This window comes from Arvicola amphibius, chromosome 3, assembly GCF_903992535.2.
Source record: "Arvicola amphibius chromosome 3, mArvAmp1.2, whole genome shotgun sequence".
Taxonomy (NCBI): domain Eukaryota; kingdom Metazoa; phylum Chordata; class Mammalia; order Rodentia; family Cricetidae; genus Arvicola; species Arvicola amphibius.
The window spans coordinates 161339975-161366522 of NC_052049.1; the positions used below are offsets into that span (position 1 = coordinate 161339975).

At 42.9% G+C, this 26548-nt stretch overlaps 1 protein-coding gene across 1 annotated transcript in view; it reads left to right on the plus strand.

The window, feature by feature from the left end:
* Positions 1–26548, plus strand: part of Slc9a9 (solute carrier family 9 member A9) — a 545494-nt gene that overhangs the window by 265488 nt on the left and 253458 nt on the right. The window contains exon 9 of the mRNA XM_038322078.2: positions 9942–10030. Coding sequence (XP_038178006.1) covers positions 9942–10030 — 89 coding nt within the window. The remainder of the gene's footprint in view (positions 1–9941; positions 10031–26548) is intronic.

Below are 26548 nucleotides of genomic sequence, written 5' to 3' on the forward strand. Positions count from 1 at the left end.
CCCTGAATGTTCTAGAAACCATTATGGGTTGGAGATAATACAGATAGAAAAGTAGTGGACACAACTCTTAAGGATAAGGAGGCAGACAGAAAGTCAGTGTGCATCTGTAGGGTCCCATGCAGTCCTTCCTTTCTATCTTCCGTAGACCTGACACAATGCAAGAACTGTTGTGTTCATACCACAGACACTTCAAGCTAAAAGATGGTTAGGGAAGTTACCTACCTTCAGCAGTGGTTGGCAGAGTTTCTTGACTCTCACAGGCTAAAATATAAATAGGTCCATCATGTGCAACATACTTTTATATTTGTTTTCATTTGTTGTTCATAGGAGTACATATATTCCTCTGCAGTACACAACAGTGCTTGTTAAGATTATGAAGTTATCCTACCTGCTTCCACCTTCAGTTATCTTACCCCAATTCAAAACCACTAATGCAGACTGCCTTCCTTAATTTGCTGAGAAGACAATGGGACTTAGTGGAAAGCAATTAATTTAAATTGAACCAATCATCCAATTTGTTCAGCATCTGAGCAATCGCCTATGGGTCCTAGGCCTCCTCGTTCCCAATGTAGCATTATTCTTTTTACATAATTTCCAATCACAGGATGATGAACCTTGGTCATGCAAGCAAGCACATTAATACGGAGGTCTCTAAGGGGGTCCAGAAGCATAAATAACAGACAATGGTGCAAATAGTATTCAGTTACTCAGAAGGCAATAACTCTTCCATGAAAACTGACCTCTCTGGAAATAATTTACATAGCACCAGTATCATTATTTTACCAAATAGCTGTTTCCTGGATTTCCTTGCCAGTGAGTTTAAACTGAACTGTGTGCTTTGTGGTTTCTCAAACACAGTTCTTTGAGCTAGTGACTGAAAGTGTTGGTTTTAATTTTTGTTCAAAATTGCATAAATGAGCCCTGTGGCCGAGCCTTTTATGACCTTGCCCACCCCTGAATGCTCCGTGGGCAGGCGCTGAAAGGCAATTTTGTGCACAAACATGAGTCAGCCACTCTCACTTGCTCTCCGCCACTTCCCGGTTTCTTCCAGAGTTGCATTTAATGGCTGCTTGTTTTTCCAGAGGTGGTAGAAATAGAACCAGTATGATTTATATGATACAACATGAAGAATAGTTCCCCTTTAATTTTATTAGTCAGTTGAGAATTCCATTCGAAGTGTTTTGATCGTATTCACCCACACACACACACACACACACACACTTTTTCTAGGTCATCCATCCAGTCCCTGCACACCCGTTTTGTGTCTTCTTTATTATAAACCATGTGGTCTAATTCATGCTACTCTTATATCCTTGAACCCTGTTTATCCTTTAGTAGCCTGCTACTAAAGTGTGGTGGATCTACCAGGGGTACATTCTTAAAGGAAACCACCGACTCTCCCTCTCCTGGCAGGGTTCTGCTACCAATAACTTCTCATCTAGCTGTGGAACTTAGCTGGCACAGGGTTGTGTGACCTGTCACAACAACTGTGAGCCCATACATGCAGCTGCCCTGCGGTGTCCAGGAAAAGACTGTACCCTTGTGATTCCCCATGCTTCTGCTCTTGCATTCTTTCAGCCCCTCCTCTGCAATGATTCCCTTGTCTTTGGAGGAAGGGTTGTGATATGTACATCCTGCTTAGGGATGAGAAATATGAAGCTTCTTATTCTTTGCACCCTTTGTGGGTCTTTTTGTGTTAATCACCACCTACTGCAAATAGAAGCTTTTCTGATAAGGGTTTATATATGCATTAGTAAAAGTTTACAAAGTTAGGTCACTAGGAGTTAGTTTAATAATATGTACCTTGAGCAAAAGAATAGTGCTAGGTTTTCCTCTGGGGCTTATGATCTGTCTAGTTGTACACTCTTGGCCCCAATAACTGCTCCAGGTATGAGTTGCATTTTGTAGAAGCAGGCCTTAGATCAAATGGGAAAGTGGTTGGCTGCTCCCATCGTGCCCAGGCCACTTTTGCACCAGCGGGTATGGGTATGTCTTGTCAGATTAGGCCTTGCTGTCACTCCAGGAGTTCACAGTTTCTCCTCCAGTCGAGCGCATAGCATCTTCCAGCACTGTGAAAGCTAGCCAGAAGGGGGTGAAGCTTCCAGGTCATTATCAGCTTGGTTTCTCTATGCTCTATGATTCAAGTATGAGATGTCTTCAGAAATAGAGTCTGACTATCAAGTTCTAGAAGGTAATCAGTAACATTGGCAACAGCCTGTAATGTTTAGGGGTCTATGGGACTCACAGACCAACAACCCCAAAAGAGGTTAACCTATTCCTGACCCTTTCCTCTATTCTTTCCGCTGTCCTGTCCTCCCTCCCCTAATTTTAACTTTTCCTGTTCTACTATTCCCCTTTAACCTTTACATCACTGAGTTTTTCCCCCTCCCTTTAAAGCCCCTTACTTATTTGCCCAGATTCTATGGGTATTCCCAATGAAGCACACATATCTGAAAATTCAAAGCTGTCATCACAGAATGAGAGAAATGGGTGACTTTTATCTTCATGAATCCTTGTTGTCTCACTCAGAATGGTTCTTTTTAGTTCCATTCACTTGCCCACAGATTTCAGTTTTCTGAACAGCTCAACAATATTCCATTGTGTAAATATACCATGTTCTCATTATCCATTCATCCGCTGGTGGCCTGCTAGGTATAGCTACTGTTTCCGGGTATAGCTACTGTGAACAGAGCAACCAAGAACTGCCTTGGCGAGATTATTGGGAGAGAGGAATATTTACCTGTTTTCGTCATTGCAGTAATGAGTAATTTGGCAGATGACTTCCAAAGCTACAGAATATAAAAAAAGCACGCACTTCTCACCACACAGGTCAATGGAAAAGGTGGTGTTTGTCCACTGAATGCATTTCTCTGGCTCATTTCCCCCCTTTCATGTCTTCTTCATTTCTTCTGCTTCTAATATGGGAAAACTTTATATTTACTGACTTTTAGAAATATGCTTAACTGGGAAAGCATAGTAGTTTATCGCATATTGCTCTAGACTCAGAACAAGCCTATGAAACATTTGTGAGCCATCCAAATGAGAAAGCTGTGCCTCCCAAATGTGAAGTCATTGGCCAATACCATCTGTAAGGGGGGGAAGGCAGATAAAATCCTGAGTGAATGGGTATAGCCATGTCAAGGACCCAATGCCTCAGATCCATGGGAATGGCAGAGCCTCACTCTGGTCCCTGTGAGAATATTGAGAGAATGTATAGGAAGATCCAACCACAGAGTCCTCTTCCCAGATGTTTACAGATGAAGACTGCTTCCCTATAAAGACCCCCCCCCCAACTGACACTAGCTAACCCTTCCTTCCTGTGCTGGTCATAATAAACAGACTGAGTTCCCAGGGTGGTAGCATAGTAGGTGCCCCCCATCAAGCAAGGAGAGCCCACCCAATCCCAGCTTTTCTGAATGTGTGTCTAACATTCTTTCCGTGTCTATCAACTCCTTATTTCCACTCTGTCATAGTTAGGTTGCCCAAGTCATGATGAACCTGGCAAACACACATTTTATAACCATAACCAGAGTCAGAAAATAGCAGCCTGGGTAGGACAGAGACCTGAGTTACTCTGGGCTGCTGAGAGGCATGGAACACACTGTTATCTTACCACTCTGGATTTTACCACCATCTGTATTAGTAGATGCTAGCTGATTCTTTAGTATACTTATTTTGAATCTATTTTATGACACATGTCTAACTTCTTGAAGTTAATAGTCCACTTACTATCAATCTTCCTTTTGCTAGTAACTTCTATATAAAGCTATGAAATTTCCTCCAAATCATTTCATTTTTATTCCCTTGGTTCTGACAGAAATAGACACCCAGTGATATTTATTTCTAAGTAAGTTATAATTTCTCATTTGATTTTATCTTCAACCCCAGTTTCATTAAGGAAAGTCTACTTTGAAATCTCTAATAGGCACATTTAGTTGTCCGTGTCTTTTTGTTCATTTTTGACCCTATGACACGTAGATCAAAAAGATGTGATCATTTTATAGTAATTAAATGATGAGAGTTGTCTGCTATCTTTGGAGGAGAAATTTTACTGAAGTAAATGATGGCAAAATATATTGTTAATTTACTCAGTGTAAGTAATTTCTTAACCCACCAGTATTTTTAAGAAAAAAAAAGAAAAAGAAAAAGAAGTAAAGCCCTCAGAAGTTCCACATGACAATTGTTCTCTCAAACAAAAATTTTATTTCATAGAATCATGTCAATTCTGGAAAACCAGAGAAGTAGAAACAGAAAATATACACACACAAAAATCTTTAAAACTTCCTTAGCATTAGCAAGAGAAACTGATAAAATAAGAAATAAAAAGGGCAGCAAGCTGTGTGTAGTCCCCAAAGAATCAAGAACAAAGCTAAGGTCTCATTTTAGGGCTGTGCAAGATTAAAGCCAAGTTGTGAGACCAGGGGTGAGTTGACTTTGGTCAATGATTATTTCTTAGGTTTGGTCTAAGGACTAGAACATCTCCTGACATTATAAAAATGTAGAGCTTGGGGTCTTACTCTAAAATAATTGCATTTCAATAAGATTCTTCGTGCTTGCTAATCTGGATATTCATTAACTTTGTTTGGTTGAATTCCAGAAATCCTCTTGTCTAACGCAGATTCTTGGGTGACAAAAGCCCTTGCAGAAGGGTAGAGGCGTCTGGTGTGTAAAGAGGACAGAGACAGGCTGTAGCTGTGATCTCCAGGAGTGCTGAGAACGGGCAGTGTGAGGAGAGAAACAACAGTGAGAGAGAAGAGAAGACGTGGGTCCCTCCTGCTGAGCTGCCTCTGTTCTTGCCACAGACACTGCGAGGGTCCTCATTTTCCACATCTTTTGCTTTTTATTTCATAAAGCAGTTTATTTACAGCTCTAATCCACAAGCAATCAGCTTCTCTAAATGAGATTACTCAATTTCATTTTTAATTAAAATACAATTACAACTTCCCCCATCCTTCTCCTCCCTCCAGCCCCTCTCATACCCCCTCCCCTCTCAAATTCATAGTCTCTCTTTGTTAACTATTACACACACAATAGATATATAGATAGATATTTTACATATAATAATATATACTTTAAGTAAGTATATAATAGATAATATATTCATATTAATGTAAATTGAGATTTTTAATTCAGGGGATTTATGAAATGTGTTTAGGAGTAAGTAAAGCATAAAACTCAAGTCTACCTTCTACTTGATGAAAAAAAACTCTTTCTACAGTGGAAGATGATCATTAGCCTGAACATATCCAATGATGAGAACCTTCATACCCCACTAGGGGGTTGTACATATGTCCTGCAAAGGCCAAGCAACTGGAAACAAGAAGCCATGCCCCAGTCTGAACTCTATCTCTTCTTCCATGTTCTAGGTCTTACCTATTCCTACTTCCAAGCCACTTGTTTCTGTCTCAAACCCCAGCTACATTTTATCACCACCTATGCTGACCAAAGGGAGGATTGGAAAGAGAATGAGTTGAGGCCTCTAAGGGCATAAAGTCTTGCTTGCTTTGATATACCCCATAGTCCTAGTTCTAAATGGGAAAATACACGCTGCTTTTATTTCAAAATGGCAAGCATGCAAGGGTTCTGGAAATCATCCAAGTTTAAAATGAGAGGATGGCCCCAAGAGTCCCTTTAAAAAACAGTCAGAGAGAGAGAGAGAGAGAGAGAGAGAGAGAGAGAGAGAGAGGAGAGAGAGAGAGAGAGAGAAGCCACTAGGCCACTGACACACAGCTGAATGCCAGCACTTGGGTGGCCTGGTGGTGTGGCACTAGTAAAATCGAAGAAGGAACTGAGGTCATTCCAGACAGCCCATGTGAACCGCAGGGCCAGGCAGAGCTATTGGAAACAAATAGGAATTTGGAGATGGAGCTCCTGGCCTCTGGCCCGGAAGACTCTCTCTGGCTGCCCTTGCTTTCTGAGACGTGTGTGGAGCTGGCCTGGTGGTGCCATAAAAGGCAGACAGTGGAACGAGAAAGAAGGCTGGACCTGACTGCAGAACTAAGGGGAAAAACCACTGTAAGGTGCCGCTGAGCAGAAAGCAGAGCCATGAACAGGGAGTCCTCTGTCCAGTGTGCTGCACTCCCTCTAGGGCTGCGCTGACAGAAGCAGACAGCACCCACAGGAGAGTGTGGCCTGAGATGCCTGAGCTGGGATCAGTCAAGACAGAAGGTGGATTTAGAGCTAAACCACTGACTGGTGAATAACGCAAAGAGCCCTTGTCCCCATGTCTCTTACATGTGGCTGTCTGAAACACAGGACATTTAAGGCTGCTGTGCAGGGCCCTACATGCCAGTAGCAAAAGGACTAGCTAGGCTGGGTGTGGAGAAGTATCGTTACAATTAAAATGTGCATTAGAAACAGAGCGCTGTCAACTCCGAATCTGTTCTACAAGGGAAAATGTTAAGGATGCTACAGTTCCCCTTTGCTCATGGGGTACCTGGTCCAAGACCCCACCTATGTGTGAACACTGGACACTACCTAACCTACAGGGCAGAGTAAGAGATCTGTAACAACTAATACCAATAAAAAAAAAAAACAATTAAAACAATAAGTTGAAATAAAAGCTATTTTACACTGACGTGTTTTTGTAATTCTCCATCTAATATTTTCAGACCAGAATTGAGCGCAGATAACTGAAACCCCAGTGTGAAGCTACAGATAAGATGGGGTGGCTGGCTGGGCATTGGTGCTTCATGCCGTTAAGTCCAGTACTCGGGAGGCAGAGGCAGGCAGAATTCTGTGAGTTTGAGGCCAGCCAGGTCTAAAAAGGGAGTTCCAGGTCAGCCAAGACTGTTACCAGAGAAAGTCTGTCTCGAAAAACAAAACAAACAAGAAGGGGTAGCTTAGTTGATGTATTTAGATGAGGCAATTTCAAAATGTGTTTGGCTTGTAAAAGTCATTCTAATCACAGTAATTTGTGTGATTTAATTAATTACCGGGTTATAGAATTATGATCATGTATGCTAATACTAAAGGCCAAATCAACCTCGTGGCTTTACTTCAATTGCAGCAGCAAGCTTCTGAGCACATGATTTTCACGGTTTGTCATACATACGATGGAGCCATACATGTGGTTCTGAAAGAATTTTGCGGGGACATTGCAGGTTAGTGTTGCAGAGGAGGCAAGGAGATGAAATGCAGCGGAGTAGGGGAGCCTGCTCAATGGGTGGGGAGAGTCAGAGATGTAATCCCCACCATCAGATATCTGCTTCCCTGGGTTATCAGAAATGGCAGTTTTCAGATAGACAGAGACCACCTCAGAGCATTCTTCAACAGCCTAACATAAGCTCAAAAAGCAAAGGAAGTTGGGGGAACGTTGCAATACCGCTGTCTCTTCCAAGGTGACCTTCAGTAAATGACTTTGGTCCGTCCTTTATTCCACAAGGAGAGAAATATTCAGTTATTTATTAACAACAGTCGCAAGTGTCCCATGCTTCTCTGAGAATTAGGGGCCACAGGCTCTCGTAAGCTCTGCTTCTGTGAAGAAGGCAGAAAAACGGACAAGTGCAGAAACTGTTAGGTGGCGGTGGATAACATGGAGCTGGGAGGGAAAGAGGGATAAAGAAGGATGAAAGAGTCGGTTTTACAAAGTGAATAGGGGAGGTCTGTCTGGTTGTGTGACATCTGAAGAGACACCCGAAGGAAGGAGGGAACCGCCAGAGTTTCCTGAGAAGAGCTCTCCCAATTCTGGGGCTCGGATGCTCAAGGACCTTGTGGCAGGATATGTGTAGTAGGGACTACGAGTCAGGAGGGAATGTGTTAAAAATGAGGTCAGAGTGTTGTAGGGAAGGAAAGCCAGGGCTAGACCCTGGGAGTACATTCCAAAGTCTGGACAGAGGACACATATGACCAGATAGGGTCACTATCTCTGTATGAACAGAATATAAGAAACCAACTAGGAAGTCAAGGGCTTCACCTGGGAAGCCATTCTGTCATGCAAGCTAGAAATGAGGATAGCTTGGAAAGGGACATCAGGACGAGAGGAGCTGAAAAGTGGTTGGGCTCAGGTAAAGAATGCAATTGGTGTTGTACAGTGAGAGGAGAAGCTAAAGGCAGGAACAGCAGAGAAAATGAAGACAGACGGGGCTAATCTGAGCAGAGGATGAAGACAGGGGCTGTGCTGAGCAGTGGAAGGCAGCAGGCAGGGCTGCTGAGTCACTGGGAGCCTCAGCCTGTGTGCAAGGAAGCAGCAATGCAGCAAGCAGGAAGAGGGAGAGGAAACCAAGTCCCTGTAGGTGTCCACCATGCTGAGCTCCAGCCTCGCAGAGCCTCTCTTGGTCCTCCTTTTTCTCAGAATGAACTAATCCACTGTCCTTCACAATGTCACCTGTATCCGTGTCCTCTCCGGATTATCAGGATATTGTTAAATTAGTTTCCCGGGAATGAAGGAGTCGGTCAGCGAATCCTGATTCAGAGTAGTTAAGAGAGATGCTTCATCGTATTTTCAAGGAAACCCAGAGAAGTATATGGAAGACAACAGTATATGGATGGCGCTCCTTCTACTACCCCAGCATCCTTACCTCACTTGAGCATCCCTGGTACTGGCTGGTTTTTGATAGAAATTCTGTGAAGAATAAAAATGTTTTACTTTCTACTTTTTAGAATTTCCCAAGACATGCTAGGAAACTAAAAATTTACCAAAAATCTTTAGGAATAGTGTGTGTGTGTGTGTGTGTGTGTGTGTGTGTGTGTGTGTGTGTATTTCGTAGCTAACTCTCCTGATTGTTTTTATTCCTTATCTAAAAATGTAAAACATGTTAAAAAGAAATAAGCAATGGAAATGGCTATGTGCTAGTATCCTATTAACATGTTTAAACAATATTTTATCTGATACCAACTTGAGAAATAACCAGCATGTAAATAAATACATGCAGTCTACATATGAAAAAGCCCAGCCCTTTAAAATTCTTTATTTTTAAGCTCATTTGAAATGCCAGTATTCTGTTCACATAGCTCTATACTCCTAAGAATCATCAGCCTTTAATTTATGAGTGTTTTTAGATGGAAAGCCTCTGCTGCTTAAAATTCAGCGCAACCCTCTTGTTCTGAGTTGAGGAATACTTATCGCCTGTGCTTTTCCCCAAGCCCCCCCCCTCTATGCCCAATTTTCCATAATTAATCTAATCTTTAATCCGGAGTAGAGTGCAGCTCTCACCCAAACCCACCCAGGACAGGGACACTATCAGAGGCAGAGCCGAGGAACAAGGAACACATTTGTCCTGTTGTTGCTGTTCTCTGTCTTCCAGGAGCATCTGGCATGTGTGATTTCATGTAGCATTTAAAGCTGTGAGTAACGTGGCTTAAGAATACACTGGAACAGACCACAGCCCTGCTCCCTTCAAGAAGAGCACGGCTTGGGCAAAGGTGTTCACTGGTCCTCAGCTGCAGAAAGAGCACACCCAGCTCTGCCAGAAAGGCGAAGGGGCACATAAGGTCCCTTGTCTCCTGCTTTGCAAGTAGAAGCACTGGAAAGAGCAACAAAACTCTTGTCCATGTCTTAGGTGTGTGACTCATGGCTTTCGAGACTAAATTATGGTACAACAGGAACCTCTCCAGGCTCCCCAGGGCGCACAGCGGAAAGCAGATGTGCCAGCGTTTAATGGAAAAATGAGGCACCATTGTTGGCACTGGCTCTGGGAAGCCCTGAGTTGACTCCCCATTTTTCTTCATGTGTTTCTAAGATTAGCTTTTCTAACTCGTGACTAAAGGATCATTTCTCCCCAGGAAGAAACTACTTCCATTTTTAGTCAGAAACTACCGCTTAATGCTTTTCTTTATGTTTCAACTTCAAGACCTGTTTAAAGCAAGTAGCAAGATTTACCCAGGGTTTCATTATCACGGTAATTATTGAGAGTTTTACCTCTCCTAACATCAAGTCCATTTTCCAGCCCTTTGACATGGGAAAGAAACTCGGCTTTGACTGGTCTTCTTTTGAATTTCAGGCATAGTTGCTGTTCTCTTCTGTGGAGTCACACAGGCACATTATACCTACAACAATCTGTCATCAGATTCCAAACTGAGGACCAAGCAGGTAAAAGAAAAATTCGTGCCTGGTTTTGTCTATTTCTTGGTGCGGTATTTCTGTAGTCACTCTGACAGTGCACGGGAAAAGAATTTTATTAGTCAATGAAGAAAGTAAGCTTAAGGCTTCATTACAGGTTGGATATTTATAGATTTTTTTTCCCTCCACGATAACCATTAACAATTCCCTTGGTAAGCAAAAATATAGTTATAATAGTCTCCCCCTCGTGAGAGTTGTGGAGCATGAGCTGTCAGTCTCGAAGATGAAAGGCCTATAGTAGGAATAATTCACAGTCACTTACATCTAAAGGCTGCATAAACCGTGTGGAGGTGGGAAGTTATACAGAGAAGGAAATGAAGAAGAATGTGGAACAATGCTTGGTCTTCAATTGAGTGGTTTTGTTTCCAAGAAAATTCAACTGCCCGGTGCCATATGAGCAAAATGTGCCTCCCTTGTTCTGAGGACGTATCCGTGTGTGTATCTGCCGAAGAACACACATAGGTTCCTTCTACTAAGACCCACTTAGCCGTTCTGTGCCAAGTGTATCCTGACAACTAGGTATGCAGAGACTGAAGATGACTTTTTCTTCGAGGAAAAACCTTTGTGAAGGCTACTGATGAGAACAAGGCATGTAATAAGCACCCAATCCACGGTATGCCAGATATCAGGACAGAAATATCTGGAGAGTGTTTGGGGAGCATTCAATAGGGCATTCTCCCACGGCTCTGACTGGGAAAGTCAGGAAGAAGTTGCCAAAGACAATACCCAACCTGGAGCAATAGTAAGGAGGTACCAAGTCAGATGTAAAAGGATAGAAAGTATTAAGAGCTGGAGAGATGGAGTGCAGTTAAGAGCTCTGGCTGTTCTTCCAGAGGATCCAGGCTCAATTCCCAGCACCCACACGGCAGCTCACAACTGTCTGTAACTCTAGTTCCAGGGAATCCCACACCCTCATACAGACATACCTGAGGGTTAAACACCATTGTACATAAAATACAAATAAATAAATATTTTTTTTAAAAAAAGGAAAGGGTACTTGAGGCTAAGGGATTGGCACAGACAGCGTCTCTTAGGAAATTCACTGATATGCTGTAGATAGTTTAATGGACTTAAAAGTAGATAGAAGCTAAGTCAAGGAGACACGCATGAGGAATGAGACCACATGGACAGCCTCAGGCTGGGAAAGGTTGATTGTATGAACTTTATGAAGGAAGTTGAACTTCATCTTAAAAGTAATAGATGCTTCCCAATCCTCCTAATACCGATACCCTTTATTACAGTTCCTCATGCCGTGGTGACCCCCAACTACAATATTATTTTGCTGCTACCTCATAACTATAATTTGCTACTGTTATGAGTCGTAATGTAAATATCTGGCATGCAAGGTGAATGATATGTGATTCCTATATGGGGGTCACAACCCACAGGTTTAGAAGCTCCTGGGGTAAAATAACTAGAAGGAATCTTTGTCTCAAGGTTCTGGAGTCCAGAAAATGGGACAACAGTGTCCATGATGAGCTCCTTCTAGGGAAGATATGCACTGTCTCTCTTCATTTTCAGTGGGCTTCTGGCAGTCTGTGCTGTTCTTCCTTGAATTACAGACAGAGCATCCTGACCTGTGCCTTGATGTCCACCAGGTTCTCCCAGGCCCCAGTCTCTCTCCGAATTTCTTCATATTGTGTTAGGGCCTATCCTACTCCAACATAACCTCCTCTGAGCTGATTGCATCTGCAGTGATCCTACTTCCTAATAAGGTCAACTTCTGGGGCACTAAGGATGAGAACTGAAATGCATAAATATGGGGGAAGGGTGCATAACTCAGCTCAAAATGCTATTATTGAGATCCTTAAAGCAGATTGATGTCAGGCTAATCGGAGTTTCATTTTAGGACTCTCATTCTGGTGGATGTGAGGAAAGAGTACATAGACAAGTTAGCTTTTGCTGTTTAACACCACCAACAAGAACTGGCTCTCCAAATAACATCCAGCAGTAAGCATTTAGTTCCTGTATCTCTAAGTCCACTTTCATCGATGGACTTGGTGGTCTGCTTATATGTATTGAGCTTGTCTGAGTGTCTGTGGATTTGCTGGGGTATGTATTCTAGGATAAGCTTCACCGGGGCACTTTTACCAGTGCCATCTGTGAGTACTAAAGCAAGCCCTTTTCCAAGCATCAGCTTGGATCCCCTCTCCCAATCATTCTATATGACTCCGTTCAAAATAAGCAGCCAAGCAAGTGCCCAATGGGCCGTGAGTAAGCTTTGCAGTATGATTTGGCAGGGACCGTAGCTGCGGGACATGATGAAGAACTGGACTTAGTGATGAGATCTATCCAAAGTGCAGATGAACGCAGAGTAGTCAGAGACTTCTCATGTGATGCTGCAGAGTGGGCGTAGGGAAAGGAAGACAGCATCCCAGCCAAATCTGGACTTGACCACGACTTCCTGAAGGTTTACCCGGAGCTCTCTGCAGTAACTCTGGTTTGCACCCTCCCCTCTCTGTTGGGTCTTAATCTCAGCTTGTCCTGACTGTGTCCTCCTCTCGAACAGGGATTCTGCAAGGCCACACTTCCCCAGGTCCATCACTTTACTTCAGGTGGATGCTTTATAGACATCATAAAATAAAATTTCTGACATTTTGACAGCCCTCCAATGAAACAGAAATAAATAATCCAAAGTACTGATACTAAAACCCAGAAACCCCCGATTCCAGGATCTTTTAAATGATGACTGGTAGCATTCTCCTGGGCATTAAGGGAAATGACTTGGGCTGGTTTTTCCTAGCCTCGTTTGGTTCTCTCGGCATTTGTATTCTGGGAAGCTGAATCGTGTTTAGGGACTTGCACTCTTAAGTCATGCTATCTAGACTGCTCAACAACACTTCAAAGATAACTCGTCTCATGGTGAGACAGCAGTCCAGTACCTAGGGGAGACAAAGCCAAAATCAGTGCCTTCTGTTCTCCCTCTGAATGTCATGACAAGCGCTCCCTGACAGGCTCCCAATCCATCTCATGGCACTCTCTCTCCTTAAAGAAAAAGGTTTCTACAAGCTTATTCGTTAACTCCCAGATAACAGCACACCTGCATCCTTGCTCCCGCACTGCCTTCTGCCTTCTGCCTAGGTGAGGTCGAGGTTTAATAAATGCTGATTCTCTTCCGCTTTCTTCTCGTGTCTCTCCTTTGCTTCTACCACATCTACCATTCCCTATTCACTTTCCTCTAATAACAAATGCATACATGCATATTTATAGATGCATGCATACCTATGTGTATGTATGGGGGCAATATGTAACCTATCTCCCATATACAGAGTCTTTGGTTACTGCTCTACAAAAAAAAAAAAAAAAAAAAAAAAAAAATGAGAGCAGACATACTCAGCCATGTCTGCACAGGGTAGCCAGAGAAGTTCCAACTCCGCATATGTGAGTTAGAGACTCACAGTGAGCTGTACAGAACCTCCAAGGTATGGGTTCCAGATGTGGCCAACACATTCCCATTAAACATGGGGGTGCTTTGAAAAATATTATGTGCCATCACACAGCTGGAGGACACAGTGTCCCTTCCCACACTGTGTCCACACTGCCAACATGAAGCACAGCTGTCTGACCTCTTTGCCTCTCTCTCCAGGACCATGTAATTGGACATTAAAAACTTAACAAGGGATGCCTTGAGGGATATCTGTGTAAATCAACTTTGCGGCATAAAACCTGAAGGTGATAAAATTTTGAAGGAAATTCATCCATCAACATTGCCTATTCTAGCTAATCAAATAGCTATATCTGAAAACAAAGGCCTTTGAAAATTATGTGTTCCTGATAGCTCAGAGAATTAAAATTCCTTTCAAGAATTACATTCTCACTTTAAGACAGGTTGTGTAAATGATTGCCCTCTAAATGTTAGGTGAATTCATTTTTTCTTGAGCCTGTGTGGAGAAAACCCCCAAGTCTTTCCATGTGTTGGCACAAAGGAACGTGTGGACCCCATGCAACCAAGGCAAGGTGTCGCAGAGTCAGCTGACACCCTTTGTTAAAGAGCACATAAACATGGCAGCAACCCTTTCCCATGACTCGGCATGGTTGGCTGCTTCTGCATGTGAAACTCTGTTCCAGAGACAAGCAAGTCTCACAAGCCTGGCCTCTGATCCTAGACACTAAATACTCTAGGGACATTCAAGGTGAACCTCCACACACAGCAACCTAGGAGACCACCAACCCCCAATCATCAAGAAGATACTTTTGGGCGGCTCACAAGAGCCCAACATGCCTCTGCCCTTCCTCCCTCCACATTTCTCCCCAAGGCAGTCCTGCAAGTTGGTTATCTGGCCAGGCTTCCAGGTTTTCCCATTAACTACCTTCCCCTTGCTGGAGGCTAACGTGCAAAACCCTGTATTACCAAGCCATCCCTTTTACTAGACTTCCTTGTTCCTTTCTCGTAGTCCCCACCTAAAACCATTTCCAGCAGATACATGGGCAGCCTAAGAAATCATTGTTCGTTAATACATACGACGTACTCATTTACTTTGTATATACCTTTTAGCTCCTTTGACTACCACTAATTACCTCTATTCATTAACTAACATTTTAAAGAGCCTCTTAACCAGGCACCACTCAAGGTACAAGTAATACAATAAAGTAAAAGGATCCTTTAGTATCAAAGCTGTACAATAGTCAGAATTATGGACTTTAGATCATGTATTTACAATAGTCACAAAGTCATTAACAGGACAAGAAATGGAGATGGGACTGGGGTTTGCAATTTTCAATAGGGTAGCCGGAGAAGGCCTACGCAAGACAGATATTTCACAGAGATAGAAATGGGAGCCATATTAATATTTGGAGTATAACTGTTTAGAAATTGAGAACAGCTCATAGCAAAGTCAAAAGGACAAACATGTGGAACAGAGTGAACCAAGGAGACGACAGTATAGCACCAAGGGCCAGGTCACAGAGCATCTGAATGAGGTGGACAAACACTGGAGCACCTTCCTACAGGCATGCATGTGCTGGCTTAACAGTGGAGGACCCTCATGAGCCAGGGAATGTGAGGCTAACCGGCTGAAAGACAATCAGGAGCCTGTGTTGACTCAATCAGGTGGGGTAAGCATTAGGCTGTAAAATGGAACTATAAAGTCACCGGCCGGACAGAGAGTACTTACTGTCCAGGGGAAATGTCTAGGCCAGATGTACAGAGTTGGAAGTCTCAGTGTCAGCTCCATGCTTGTAGATAGGGACTAATGGGAAGACTTAGATCTCTAGGGATACGCCCTTAAAGAGGATTGTGAAACCCTGGTCTCCCCTTTCTCCTTTGCTTCCTGACCCTCGGATGAACAGTTTTATTCCACCACACACCTCTGCAATCTGAGCTAAAACAATTCTTCTCACGTTATAAGTTAATTGTCTCAAGTATGTTGTCATAGTCAGTAGGAAAAAGAAAATCTGGGATAGTATTTATCCCCTGCTAGAAATCAAAGAGAGATTCCAGCTCATTAAGGAGTGAGGTGAATTATACCAGTGGGGATGAAATAGCAAGGAAAATGGGAGATGTGAAGGTTGTTTGCTGTGGGATAGCCTGTCTGTACACTGTAATATATGCTGCACTCATTGGTTGATAATAAAAGCTGAACTGACCTATAGCCAGACAGAATACAACTAGGCAGGAAAGCCAAATGGAGATGCAGAGAGGAGAAGGGTGGAGTCAAGAGAAACTCAAACAGTCACCCAAGAAACAAGATGCCAACAGACCAGTAAAAGCCATGGCCACATGACAATACATAGATTAAAAAATGGTTTTATTTAAATGTAGTGGTCAATGGGGAGAGTTAGCCGTCCTTGTGTGCCGCAGAGAGATGTGAAGACTAGGTGACCAGTCGGAGGGTTTGCCACGTCTTCTCAGAGGCAGATGTCAGCTTCAGACTTTCTAATAGTGTCGATCAAATGTTCAAGTCTCTTCTTAAATGTTTGTTATTGGTAGGTAAGAGGGTAACAGTTAACGTCACTTGGTCAGTGAGGTTTTCACAATTGGCATGGATAAGGGGACAAAGACTTGGTGTCTTAGTCACTGTTCTATTGCTGTGAAGAGACACTGTGACCAAGGTGACACTTATAAGAGTGAGGGACTCATTTGCAGTGGCAGAGAGTCTGTTATCATCATGGTAGGAAGTATAGTGGCAAACAGGTAGGTGCTGGAAGAGTAGCTAAGAGCTACATCCTTATACATAGGCAAAGAGGAGAGACTGGGCCTGGCATGGGCTTTGAAAGCCTTAAAGCCCATGGCCAGCAACATACTTAATCAAACAAGGCCACACCTACTAACCCTTCTAAATCTTTCCTCCCTGGTCACCAAGTAGTCAAATATATGAGCTTATAGGGGGCCATTCTTATTCAAACCATCACACTTGGCTACTTTTAGCACACTTTCAGCTGGTTCAGATGGTAAATTTTCTTAATCCTCTATCATACTTGAAAATCTACCGGTTTGGGTTCATTTTACCGTCTTTACTGGAATGCGGTAGGATTGGACATATCATGTGTTTGCATTTGAGAAGCCAGAGTCCTTGTCAAGCATTTATGGGCAAACAATAGCACCTTCATTATAGCATTCTTTCCAGATGTTTATTTTATTTCCAGCTCCCCCCCCCATGGTATTTTTAGTGTTTATTGCCATCGAATGGGAAAGCAGCAATGCAAATCCAAATTTAAATTTCCAATAAAAAGAGACAATGGGAGCCAAATTGAATGTGCTATGCATGACTTTGCAAGAGAATTCAAATGAAGGATTTGGAATATGAGAGAAGCAAGGAAGGGTGGTGAAAGAACATTTGACTGAGAGTCTGCAGAGTGGAGTCTTGCCCCAACTCTGCTGTTAAGGGCAGCACCCTGGATACTTACCACATGGGAACTCTAGTTTTCTCACTGTAAAATGAATGGCTGAACTAAATGTGTTGTCAAACATGTTTTCTATCCAGCACCGAGCACAAGGTACACACTTGGTTTTCTTCTCTTAAACTACAGTTGGGAAAGGATAACTTGCTTTTTAAAAAAAAAAAAATGATAATTCATGGAGATGTGATGAGGGCCTGAAATTGCCAAATTAAATTCATGATTGAGGCAATCAAAAAGTAACATTTTTAGTCCTACTGAGAAGAAAAACTTCACACTGAGAATTGGACGGTTCTTTGTGGAAAAGTTCTCAGCTTGGAAGCCAAGGACAATGGCACTGGATTTGGATCCTACTACACATACTGGCTTTGGGGGGGAGGGGCCTAGCCTGTTTGGATACTCACCTTCCTAGACCTGGACGGATGGGGGAGGACCTTGGACTTCCCACAGGGAAGGGAACCCTTACTGCTCTTCGGACAGGAAAGGGAGGGGGAGGGGAGGGGGGAGGGGGAGGTAAACGGGAGGTGGGGAGGAGGCGGAAATTTTTAATAAACTAAAAAAAAAAAAGTTCTCAGCTTGAACCAAAGTGAGTGGTTGCAATGACTTTTCCTAAGACTACCTACGTTCATGGCAGAGAGTAGAAAAGTCACATTGGCAGCGCACAGCATCTCAGGACATGAGCAAAAGACTTTCCAGGTTTTCTTTTTCCTTTTAAGCATGTTCTGAGTGTGTACTAAGCATGACAGTGGTTTCATGGCAGACACGACATAAGGCTGGAAAACAAAAGCAGAAAAGACAGTGATTCCCCTTAGGAATTCCTAATATAGTGTAGGTCCACATATGGAGGGGTGCATCCTCCCATGTGGCAAGTGTTAACATGGAGGAAGGTCCAACATGCCCTAAGAACCAGAGGATTAAATTGCTTACTGAAGACGAGCTGACCCTGAGAAGCTGACCTGGGTCTTAGGAGCTTGAAGTTTCGTTTTGATAGTAATCAGGAGACCACCATGTAGGTATATAGAGCATAAAACCAAAGAGAACTAAGTAATTCAGAGCATAAGACAGAAAGAAAAAGTAGCAGAAGTTCCTAAAACGAAGAGTCAACATAGTGTTTAGGAACCACAAAGTTTCAGTAAGGTAGAGAGAGGGTACCTCTGGCTGCTGACATAGACCAGAGGGCAGAGAAGAGGCACATGGGAGACAAAACAGGGAGGTGACTTCAGAGGGACCTTGTAGTCCTCAGTGGGCTGTTTTGGATAACTCTATCCAGCTAGGCTGATGATTACTTAAGATCTTCAGAACCATGGTTGATGTTAGTCAGATGGTGAGATTCCTGAGGAAAGTCTTAAGGGTTAGTTATGAGCAATGCGGTTATTTTTTTGTTTGTTTGTTTGTTTTTGTTTTTTTGTTTTTCGAGATAGGGTTTCTCTGTGGCTTTGGAGCCTGTCCTGGAACTAGCTCTTGTAGACCAGGCTGGTCTCGAACTCACAGAGATCCGCCTGCCTCTGCCTCCCGAGTGCTGGGATTAAAGGCGTGCGCCACCACCGCCCGGCCTAGCAATGCGGTTATTGATTTTAGCACTGCATTTTCTTCTAATAAGACACGCAAATACTCCAGCCTTTCAAGACTCTAGACTCTCATCTCTTAGGATGTTTGGTCTGTAAGAGATATTTATGGAAATTTATCGCTTGACTTTCACCTTAGTCTTAGGAGCTCACTAAAATCTAACTGAATTAATAAGTAAATTAATGAATGACTGTATTATGACCATGAACATTCCAAGATAAAAATTAGAAAGGAGAAACAATATGTGCTAATTAATGGTTTCTTTAATTCCGATAGCACACATTAATTTAAATTTAATGAGCTGGTTGCATAAGGCTAGTGTCTAGGGTAATCCTGAGACATGGAAAGAAAGATCAAGTACAGTCCTATTGCTTGCTCTGTCTCCAGCAGCGTGACTCTGCCTTATTGATTTGCATACAGTAGTTTTGGATTATGATTTTGTGCATTTTTCGGGGGCAACCATGCCCATGCTCCCCTGACTTCTGAGAAGATCAAAGGCATCTAGAGAAAGCATAGGATTGCCTTGATTTTTTTTTTACTCTAATTACGTTTCCTTTGTCAAGATTTCTACCACTTTTCTTCTTCTCTTCATTCAGAGTACCTTTAAAATATTATCCTAGAAGGGCTGAGTTTAGAAATGATGGCAAAGTGTTGAAATTCTCTGTAGCTGAGCTGGTGATTCTTTTCAATGAAACTCATTATGTTGTAGAAAGGACATTTAGTAGTTTGACTAATAAGTGTTCCCTTTCAAATGCTAATGGCAGCAAGGCTCCCACATCAAGGCGAGAACACACTGTACTGTACTTTCAGTGCCCAGAATTTCTGTGAACCCCTAGTCCAGAAGCTTTTACTCCACAGTTGAGAGGACGACAGGGGCGGGCCACAGATGACCACGTGGAAGCCCAGTGAATTCCCTCTGCAGGCTGAGCACTGGATCCCAGGGAACAAGGAGAATAAACATAAAGAAGACATGAGCCAGGAGACATGCTTCCCCTGGAAATTTTTTCATGTAAATATTTTCTCCCCTCTGGCAAAACTAGAGTCAGATTGTAACTGCTCCAATGGTCTTTACTGGTCTGTTAACCTCACATCTGTGTTTGTTGATAATATATAACATCCCACTGTGGTTGGGAATTGAAGACAAACTTTTACATACACATACACACACATACACACACACACACACACACACACACACACCCCTCACCAACCATCCATCTCTCACCTTTAGACAACAAAAAAGACCATCATCAATGCTTAAATAGCAACCTATAAATATTTATGACCCATACTCTTGTATGATTATTCCAGATTCCATGCAAAATGAGAAAAAATGTGTCTGAATAGAGTCTAATCCATCAACTGTCCTGGTCCCTACTTTGATGACATTCAAGACAGATGGTTACCCATTATTACCTTAAAATTTCTAAGGATGGTAGTGCCATAACCCCCTTTAATGGCCCATTATACTTTTAGCATTCTACTTATAGGTACAAGTATGAAGGGCTTTAGTATCATAATAGTGTTTGAGGGTGATAAATGGGAATGGCGGTAATTTTTCTACACATTTTAATTAAATTTTATTGATGCAGCACAGAAAACATCGAGGCTGAATGCATATGCTCAAGTGTGTGTTTATTAAGAATGTGGCCAAATTTCAGGCTGCCATTTCCCTGGTGGCCTTGAAGGACATAGAGAATGTAGTTAACAGAAAGTCTCTGTCTCATTCCTTCAAGAAAGAAACTGAATTGCTTCTAGAGATGTGACTCAAAAATCCAAAAATCAATTCTATCCTTGGAAATGTGATCTGGAGCCCTAAATAAAATGCCTGACAGGGAACTTGGTTTTAGGAAAGTCATTAAGGCAGCTGTGCTATAGGGCACTGGGGTTGGGGTGGGGATGGTTGGAATCCCTTCTGGTCTTGAGAGGGAAGAGAATTCCCCTGGTGGTGGACCTGTTTCAGGACAGAGGAGCAGATAATGAGCTATTGCTGGCACATTTTCTTTTTGTTCCAAGCTGGTAAAAACTACGCATTAAGACAGGCTTCTCTCCCCATTCCGTGCTGTGTCTTGATCTGGTCAATTTAAGCATTCAAAGATGAAGTCGAAGGGAACAGAACCTGGTCAAAAAAAAGAAAGAAAGAAAGAAAGGAAGGAAGGAAGGAAGGAAGGAAGGAAGGAAGGAAGGAAGGAAGGAAGGAAGGAAAATAGAAAAAAGAAAAGGGTTTTCTTTAGTGGGAAAGAAGTTTTGATCTTGTCATCAGTGTAAGAGGCTGTGTTCACATGACTGCTCTTCCCCAGAGACCCTTGAAAACAGGGTTGCGGAGACATCCGTCTGGATAAGGTTACTTTGGATTTCCATAAAATGACATTTTGCTCAGCTTTGGACTTGCTTTTCTTTGAAGTTTCTGTCTATGATTCTGTGGGGTTCTGACACGGGATGGGTCGGATCTACGAGCCACTAGTAACAGATAGGAGTGGAGGGCTTCATCGTGCCAGCACTTTGAATGGGGAGTGGCAGTGTGTCTTTGTCTCCTGAGATCTGATGCAGCGGCTTCTGGATCGCTAATGGGGAGCTCTCTACACAGGGTCATCCCTAAGGCCAGAAGAGAAACTATGTCTTAACTTTTTATGTCCTAATGCAGGTGTTCTCAAATGGTGGTCTGCAGGCTGATAGCAGAGTGATTCATTTTTATGACACTGCCTGTACTCATTTCTGGCATAAATTAATAATTTATAGCACCGTCTTAGGGAAAACACCACCCTTCTTCTCTCCCTGTGCTGATTTATTGTTTGCCTCTTGTCCCGCTCTTAGTGCACAACGTTGAGGTCTGCAGGAGACTTTTCTTTCAACTAAGTATTTGAAGAATGCAAAGTTTGAGCCCGCCCAGAGGAAAGCAGTCTGATTTGTAAGGGAACATCTCTTTCCTTAAAATTCCTACTGGCTATTTCCCGGAATGGGTGTGCTGTCTGTAGAATTCTGACACACCAGCATGGGGACAATCGCACTCGTTAACAATAAACACCAATTAAAGTCTCTAGAATGTTCATTGGCAATAAAAGGTGTTCAAACCTGCTTGCTGATTTGCCTGAGTTCTAGGCCACCCAAGAGAATTTATTCATAATTGGAACTCAAGTATTTATAAATTAATATGTAAAGAAAAGCCTTGAGAGGCAACTCCCTGGAAATGAAAAGGAATGTGACAGATCCTGAGGGCTGGCATCCTCTTGTGGGATGAACTCGATCACCCCAACTCACCCACCTGCTGGCCTGCCAGCACTACGCAAACAATAGTTGACACTTGAGATGGGGGGAGGGTGTGCCATGGGAGTAGAGCCAAGAGAGAGTTTCATCAGGAACACAGGCCTCTTCTCAGGGTGATGGAGAAAAAAAAACCTAGAAAGAATTTGAGCAAGTACCCAGGGAACAGAAAGGGATCTCTTTTAAAAAAAAAAAAAATCAACACATGTACATACACAAAGCTATTTTTGAGGAAAAAAATTATTAGATAGAGCCATACATGCCAAAGACAAAGAGGCAGGAAAATATGGCTTAAGACGCCAGTAGCAAGAAATAGCAGGTGCCCTCAAGGAGTGAGATAGTCCTGGAATTGCAGGTGACAAAACCCAATTAGTGTGGCTGGCAGCCTGGGGGGATATCTGGGCAAGCTGGGGCTAGCTGCTGCTCTGTGTGTAGGAGGGGACACACAGAGGACAGAGCCAGTTGTGAGAGGGGCTCTCGACTCTCTTAGAGACTGCTAAAGCAATACACATCAAACATGTTGTACATAAATCCCAGACACCTGGACCTTATGCCCAGGACTTGTGATTTATTTAGTCTAGACTGGGGGCATGGCTGTGGCATTTGAAACTGTGCTTAAGTAAGTCTACCAAGTGACTAAGTGGAAAAACTAGAAGGCACAGAGCACAGCATGGAAGGACTGACTGGGTCCCATTGGTTGGCAGCGTGAGAGGGTTTTGAGCTAGTGAAACAAGGTAAAAATGTCTGTGATGGTAAGGAGCGGCTACATGCTGGTGGGCTTTGGATGGTAGTCCTCAAACCAGGCTGCACGGTGGAAGCAGAGTTTTTAAAAACCTATGTTTGGTGCCCCCTCTCAAAGTCTCTGATTTCTTGGGTCTAAAGTGCAGCCTCGGCAGCAAGGAATGAAATTCCCTGGCAGAAGCAACACCTGAGAAGCAGTGATCAAGCAGACACTAAAGTCAATAAGGAACTCCTCCCTTGGGGATTCTATAAATACTTAAGGAAAAAGAAAACTGCCAGGGATTTTATATTCTATGTGAGTAGGTGGAGACTAAGCAACTCCAATATGTGAGTGTTTATATAAATGCATATATTGTTTTAGGTGGGATGACTCCAAGACGTCACCAAAATAAGTATTCTACAGTTCTCTGCTGTAGAAAGGCAACCCCACTGACAAAGCCCGAATCCACAGATCCCTTTTTCAGGCAACTTGGCCAAGGCTCCACTAAAGAGTCACACACATTCGCTGTCATATTTCATTGTAGCAACTGTAGCTCATGAAACCATCCTACTACAAAAAAAAAAAAATCTATCTTTACCTACCCTAACTTTGCAAAATATTCAACCGATTAATACTCGTTGGATATTTTTCATTCACTGTCTATGATAGTTTAATGAAAATTAGTATCTCTAACTCTTGTGACATCAACCACTGACCTACAGGCTATCAGCTCTTGCTTGCAAAACAGGAAACTGGAATGTGAGCAGAACCGTCGATCATTCACAGGAGACTACAGTAAATAGAGACACAGCAAAAATGAGACTGGGACCAATTCTAAGTCCAGTGTTTTTCCATCACCAATGTCTTTCCTCCACCTCTAGTTTGTGAGCCAGAAGCATCTCCCAGCCTCCCATATTCCAGTTTTTCCTTCACAAATGCATTTCCAGCAGTGCCCAGAGAAGAATCTGCAAAGGCCCGATTTTATCCCTGCAGTGTGCTCACTCTCCTAAACCTAGAAAACCGTAAAATGTGTCCACTTCACCTAAAACCAGTTGGCACCCCCAACAAGCAGCATTTAGTGGCTTCAATACTCCTGAAGCTTCAGAGCCTAAAGTCTAATCTGAAATTTCGTCACCTGAGCGTAGACTGTTTCTTAAGTGACAATGATTGCAATTAGCATTCTATCTGTTTGTGAATTCGGGCACAGCTTCCCATGAGTGTTGCTTAAAAGCTAAGACCCACTCGATGCTTTCCTCAGAACTACCTACAAATAGAACATTTTATAGATAATGCGGTAAATGTCCGAAGCTGAATCAAATGTGTATTTGACATTATCTATAATTGATGCGCAAGCATTCTGTAAGTCTGTGTTACATACCTGAGAATCTTTAACATTCTCAAGAACTCTCATCCTCAAAATATTTTGTTGTTCTCAATGAATCGCACCTTTGTCTGGGAAAGCTACAAGTACTCCAAAGCCCCATTATCACCCAAGGAATGTATTCAAGGAGTGGCTAATAGATAAAGAAGCCTCTGTTTCCAAAATCATATTGAACAGCTCCAAGAGAAGTCACCCAGTGATCTCCAACGTTAAGAAAAAGTAATTTTTAAAGGATGCAAATTCACTAATAATGTCCAACTGGGCATGGAAATATGCTTCCCAGGTATCACTGGCTGGGAGCAGCGGCATGCAGCTGGATCAAGGTTTCTACTTTTCATGCTTATCTTTCCGCTCAGAAACAATTTGCGCTAGCACATTTTGTGATATGAAAATTATCCCGATTCAATGACAGAACATTAGTATTTTAAGCTCTTTTTAAGACTTTCTCTAATCTCTGTGTTCATAAATGGCTCCGTTTTACATATATTAAAAAAGATATACATAAAATAATGTAGTGCTCTCCTGTGGTGCATATATAGGTTATCTGGCATACCTTGTCAGCGCTAGAAGCGCATGCGAGCTATCACTTCCTGAGTGGCCCCTGGGTCACACACAGGTCATGATGAGTGACAGGTTTCATGGGCTGGAATCAGACCTGTCTTTCAAAAGAAAGGCGGCTGCTTTTCTGTTGTTCTAACAAATGTTCTCAAGAGTGGTGAGATCAAAGCAACGTCTCTTATCCTTTCCTAACACCTCAACCCAGGAGTATGAGAAGAAAATCCTTGATTTGAAATTGCATGGAAAGTTTCAGCTATAATTCACACAAAACCCAAACTTTATGACATGTTTTAAACTAAACGTCATATGTGCCATTAGCCTCTCTGAGACTTCAGTGGGAAGGGTAACTCAAAGGACACATGGCAAATGAAGGCCATTGCTCTCAAGACATTTTCTCCTCTCATTGCCCAGTATCAAACTCGTTGACTAGTACTGTCTGTGTGGAGCCAAATGATCCCTGAGGCCAACAGAGACCCCTTTGGCCAGCACTCAGAACTTGGGTGGGCTCCAGGCTCCCAGCTCTGTATATTGTCATTTCCTGAGAGTAAACAGAACCAGGGCCAAAATACCGCAGAACTTAACACAAGCCAAGGATTGTCCCACTAAGTCACTCCTGCCACTGGCATCCCCAGAGCATCGATCTGGTCCTGACCTGGGGAACAGCACCTCAGCACTCCTGGAGATGTCTGGTGCAGAGGGCTGTGACAGAGAGAGCTGTTTCCCCACAAGCTCAGACTCCAGAGCGACCATTTTGATAAAACAAACCAACAAACCTAAACAAAAAATAATAAAATAAAACACTATAAAATATTCCCATTTCACAGTCAGGCTTCAAAAAGCCATATCATGTTGATGGGTCTATGAAATGGAACGTGCACGTCATTTAAAGTCATTTTTTTTTCAAAAATTCCTTAAGAGCCTATGTCTCTCTCTTATTGTGCATCCTTCTGACGTCCAGGTTTCCCTGACCCCTGAAATGTTATCAGGTTTAATTCCTATGGGCTGGTCTGAACCCCCTATATGAAACATGGCAACTGAACTAATTTTCAACACACACAGTGTGAGGTTTCTCTCATAAACAGAACTGTTTTGGAGTGAACCTGGGCAAGGCGGTTGTTAGGCTCTGATTGGAACTGCCTGAAATCTCTCTCAGGAAAAGCATTTACCACAGCTTTGTCAATTAGTCCAACTTGTAAGCGCTCACTCGGTTTATTCACAGGTGCTTATGTTAGGATTTGCATTAATTTTAGACAGGTAGGTCAGGTAAATTTTAGGCCAGGCAGACACTTATTGCATTACAGAGAGATCTACATTATTTTTTTTTGAAAAAATATACAGAATAACTCTTGATAAACGTTCACGTCATTAACAAAGAAATGCCATTCCACTCTTGCTACAAAGACCTTTCTCTGACAGAGCGGCTTTCACAGCAATGGGCCTGCTGGAATTCCTTTATCCCACTCAGACATAATTTTCAAAAATCCCTTCACCTCCAAGTGATTCAAAGATATGCTATGTAAAGCTGTGGCCATTTTTCTCATAGTTATAGGTCTCTACCACAACAAAGGTCAGTTTTCTATGCCTTGCTCCTCTATTTCAATCTCTTCAGCCTCAGCAAAAGAATTTCCATAACTCAGCATATTCATCCGTTTCAACTGGATTGGATCCATAGGTATATTCATTCCGGGACTCAGATATACAAATACTGAATTATCCTGTGTCCCGAGGCCAGTCTTTAGCCACCTCAGCACCTGAGAAGGCAGAAGGGTGGGGAGGGAGCCCTCCTGGAAGGTCTGATTTCTCAGCCTAGGTCTGTTGGCGCACCAGTGTGTGTCACTGAGCAAGGGTCAGTTGACTCTAAGTCCGGGAATCCTGGCAACATAAAAGCAGAGGCGCATTCCGTTTCTTTGCCAGTGTTTTACAATGCCCAGCTGTTTGCACCGGGTTGGCCAGTAAAGGATGAGCCTCTGTGTTCTCATCTATGAAGCCCAGGCCCTCGGGAGTGCTAGGAGTAAAGATGGCGTGACTCAGCTGTCGCTGGAGACTACAGAGGGTAGTTAGTAACTGGGCTAGAGTCACCTGGTCCTTCGAGGGGCATAAAAAGGAAGTCTCACCGCGTGGAGGTCAGAGGAGTCCTTGAGAAGAGACCTCAACTAGATGGGAA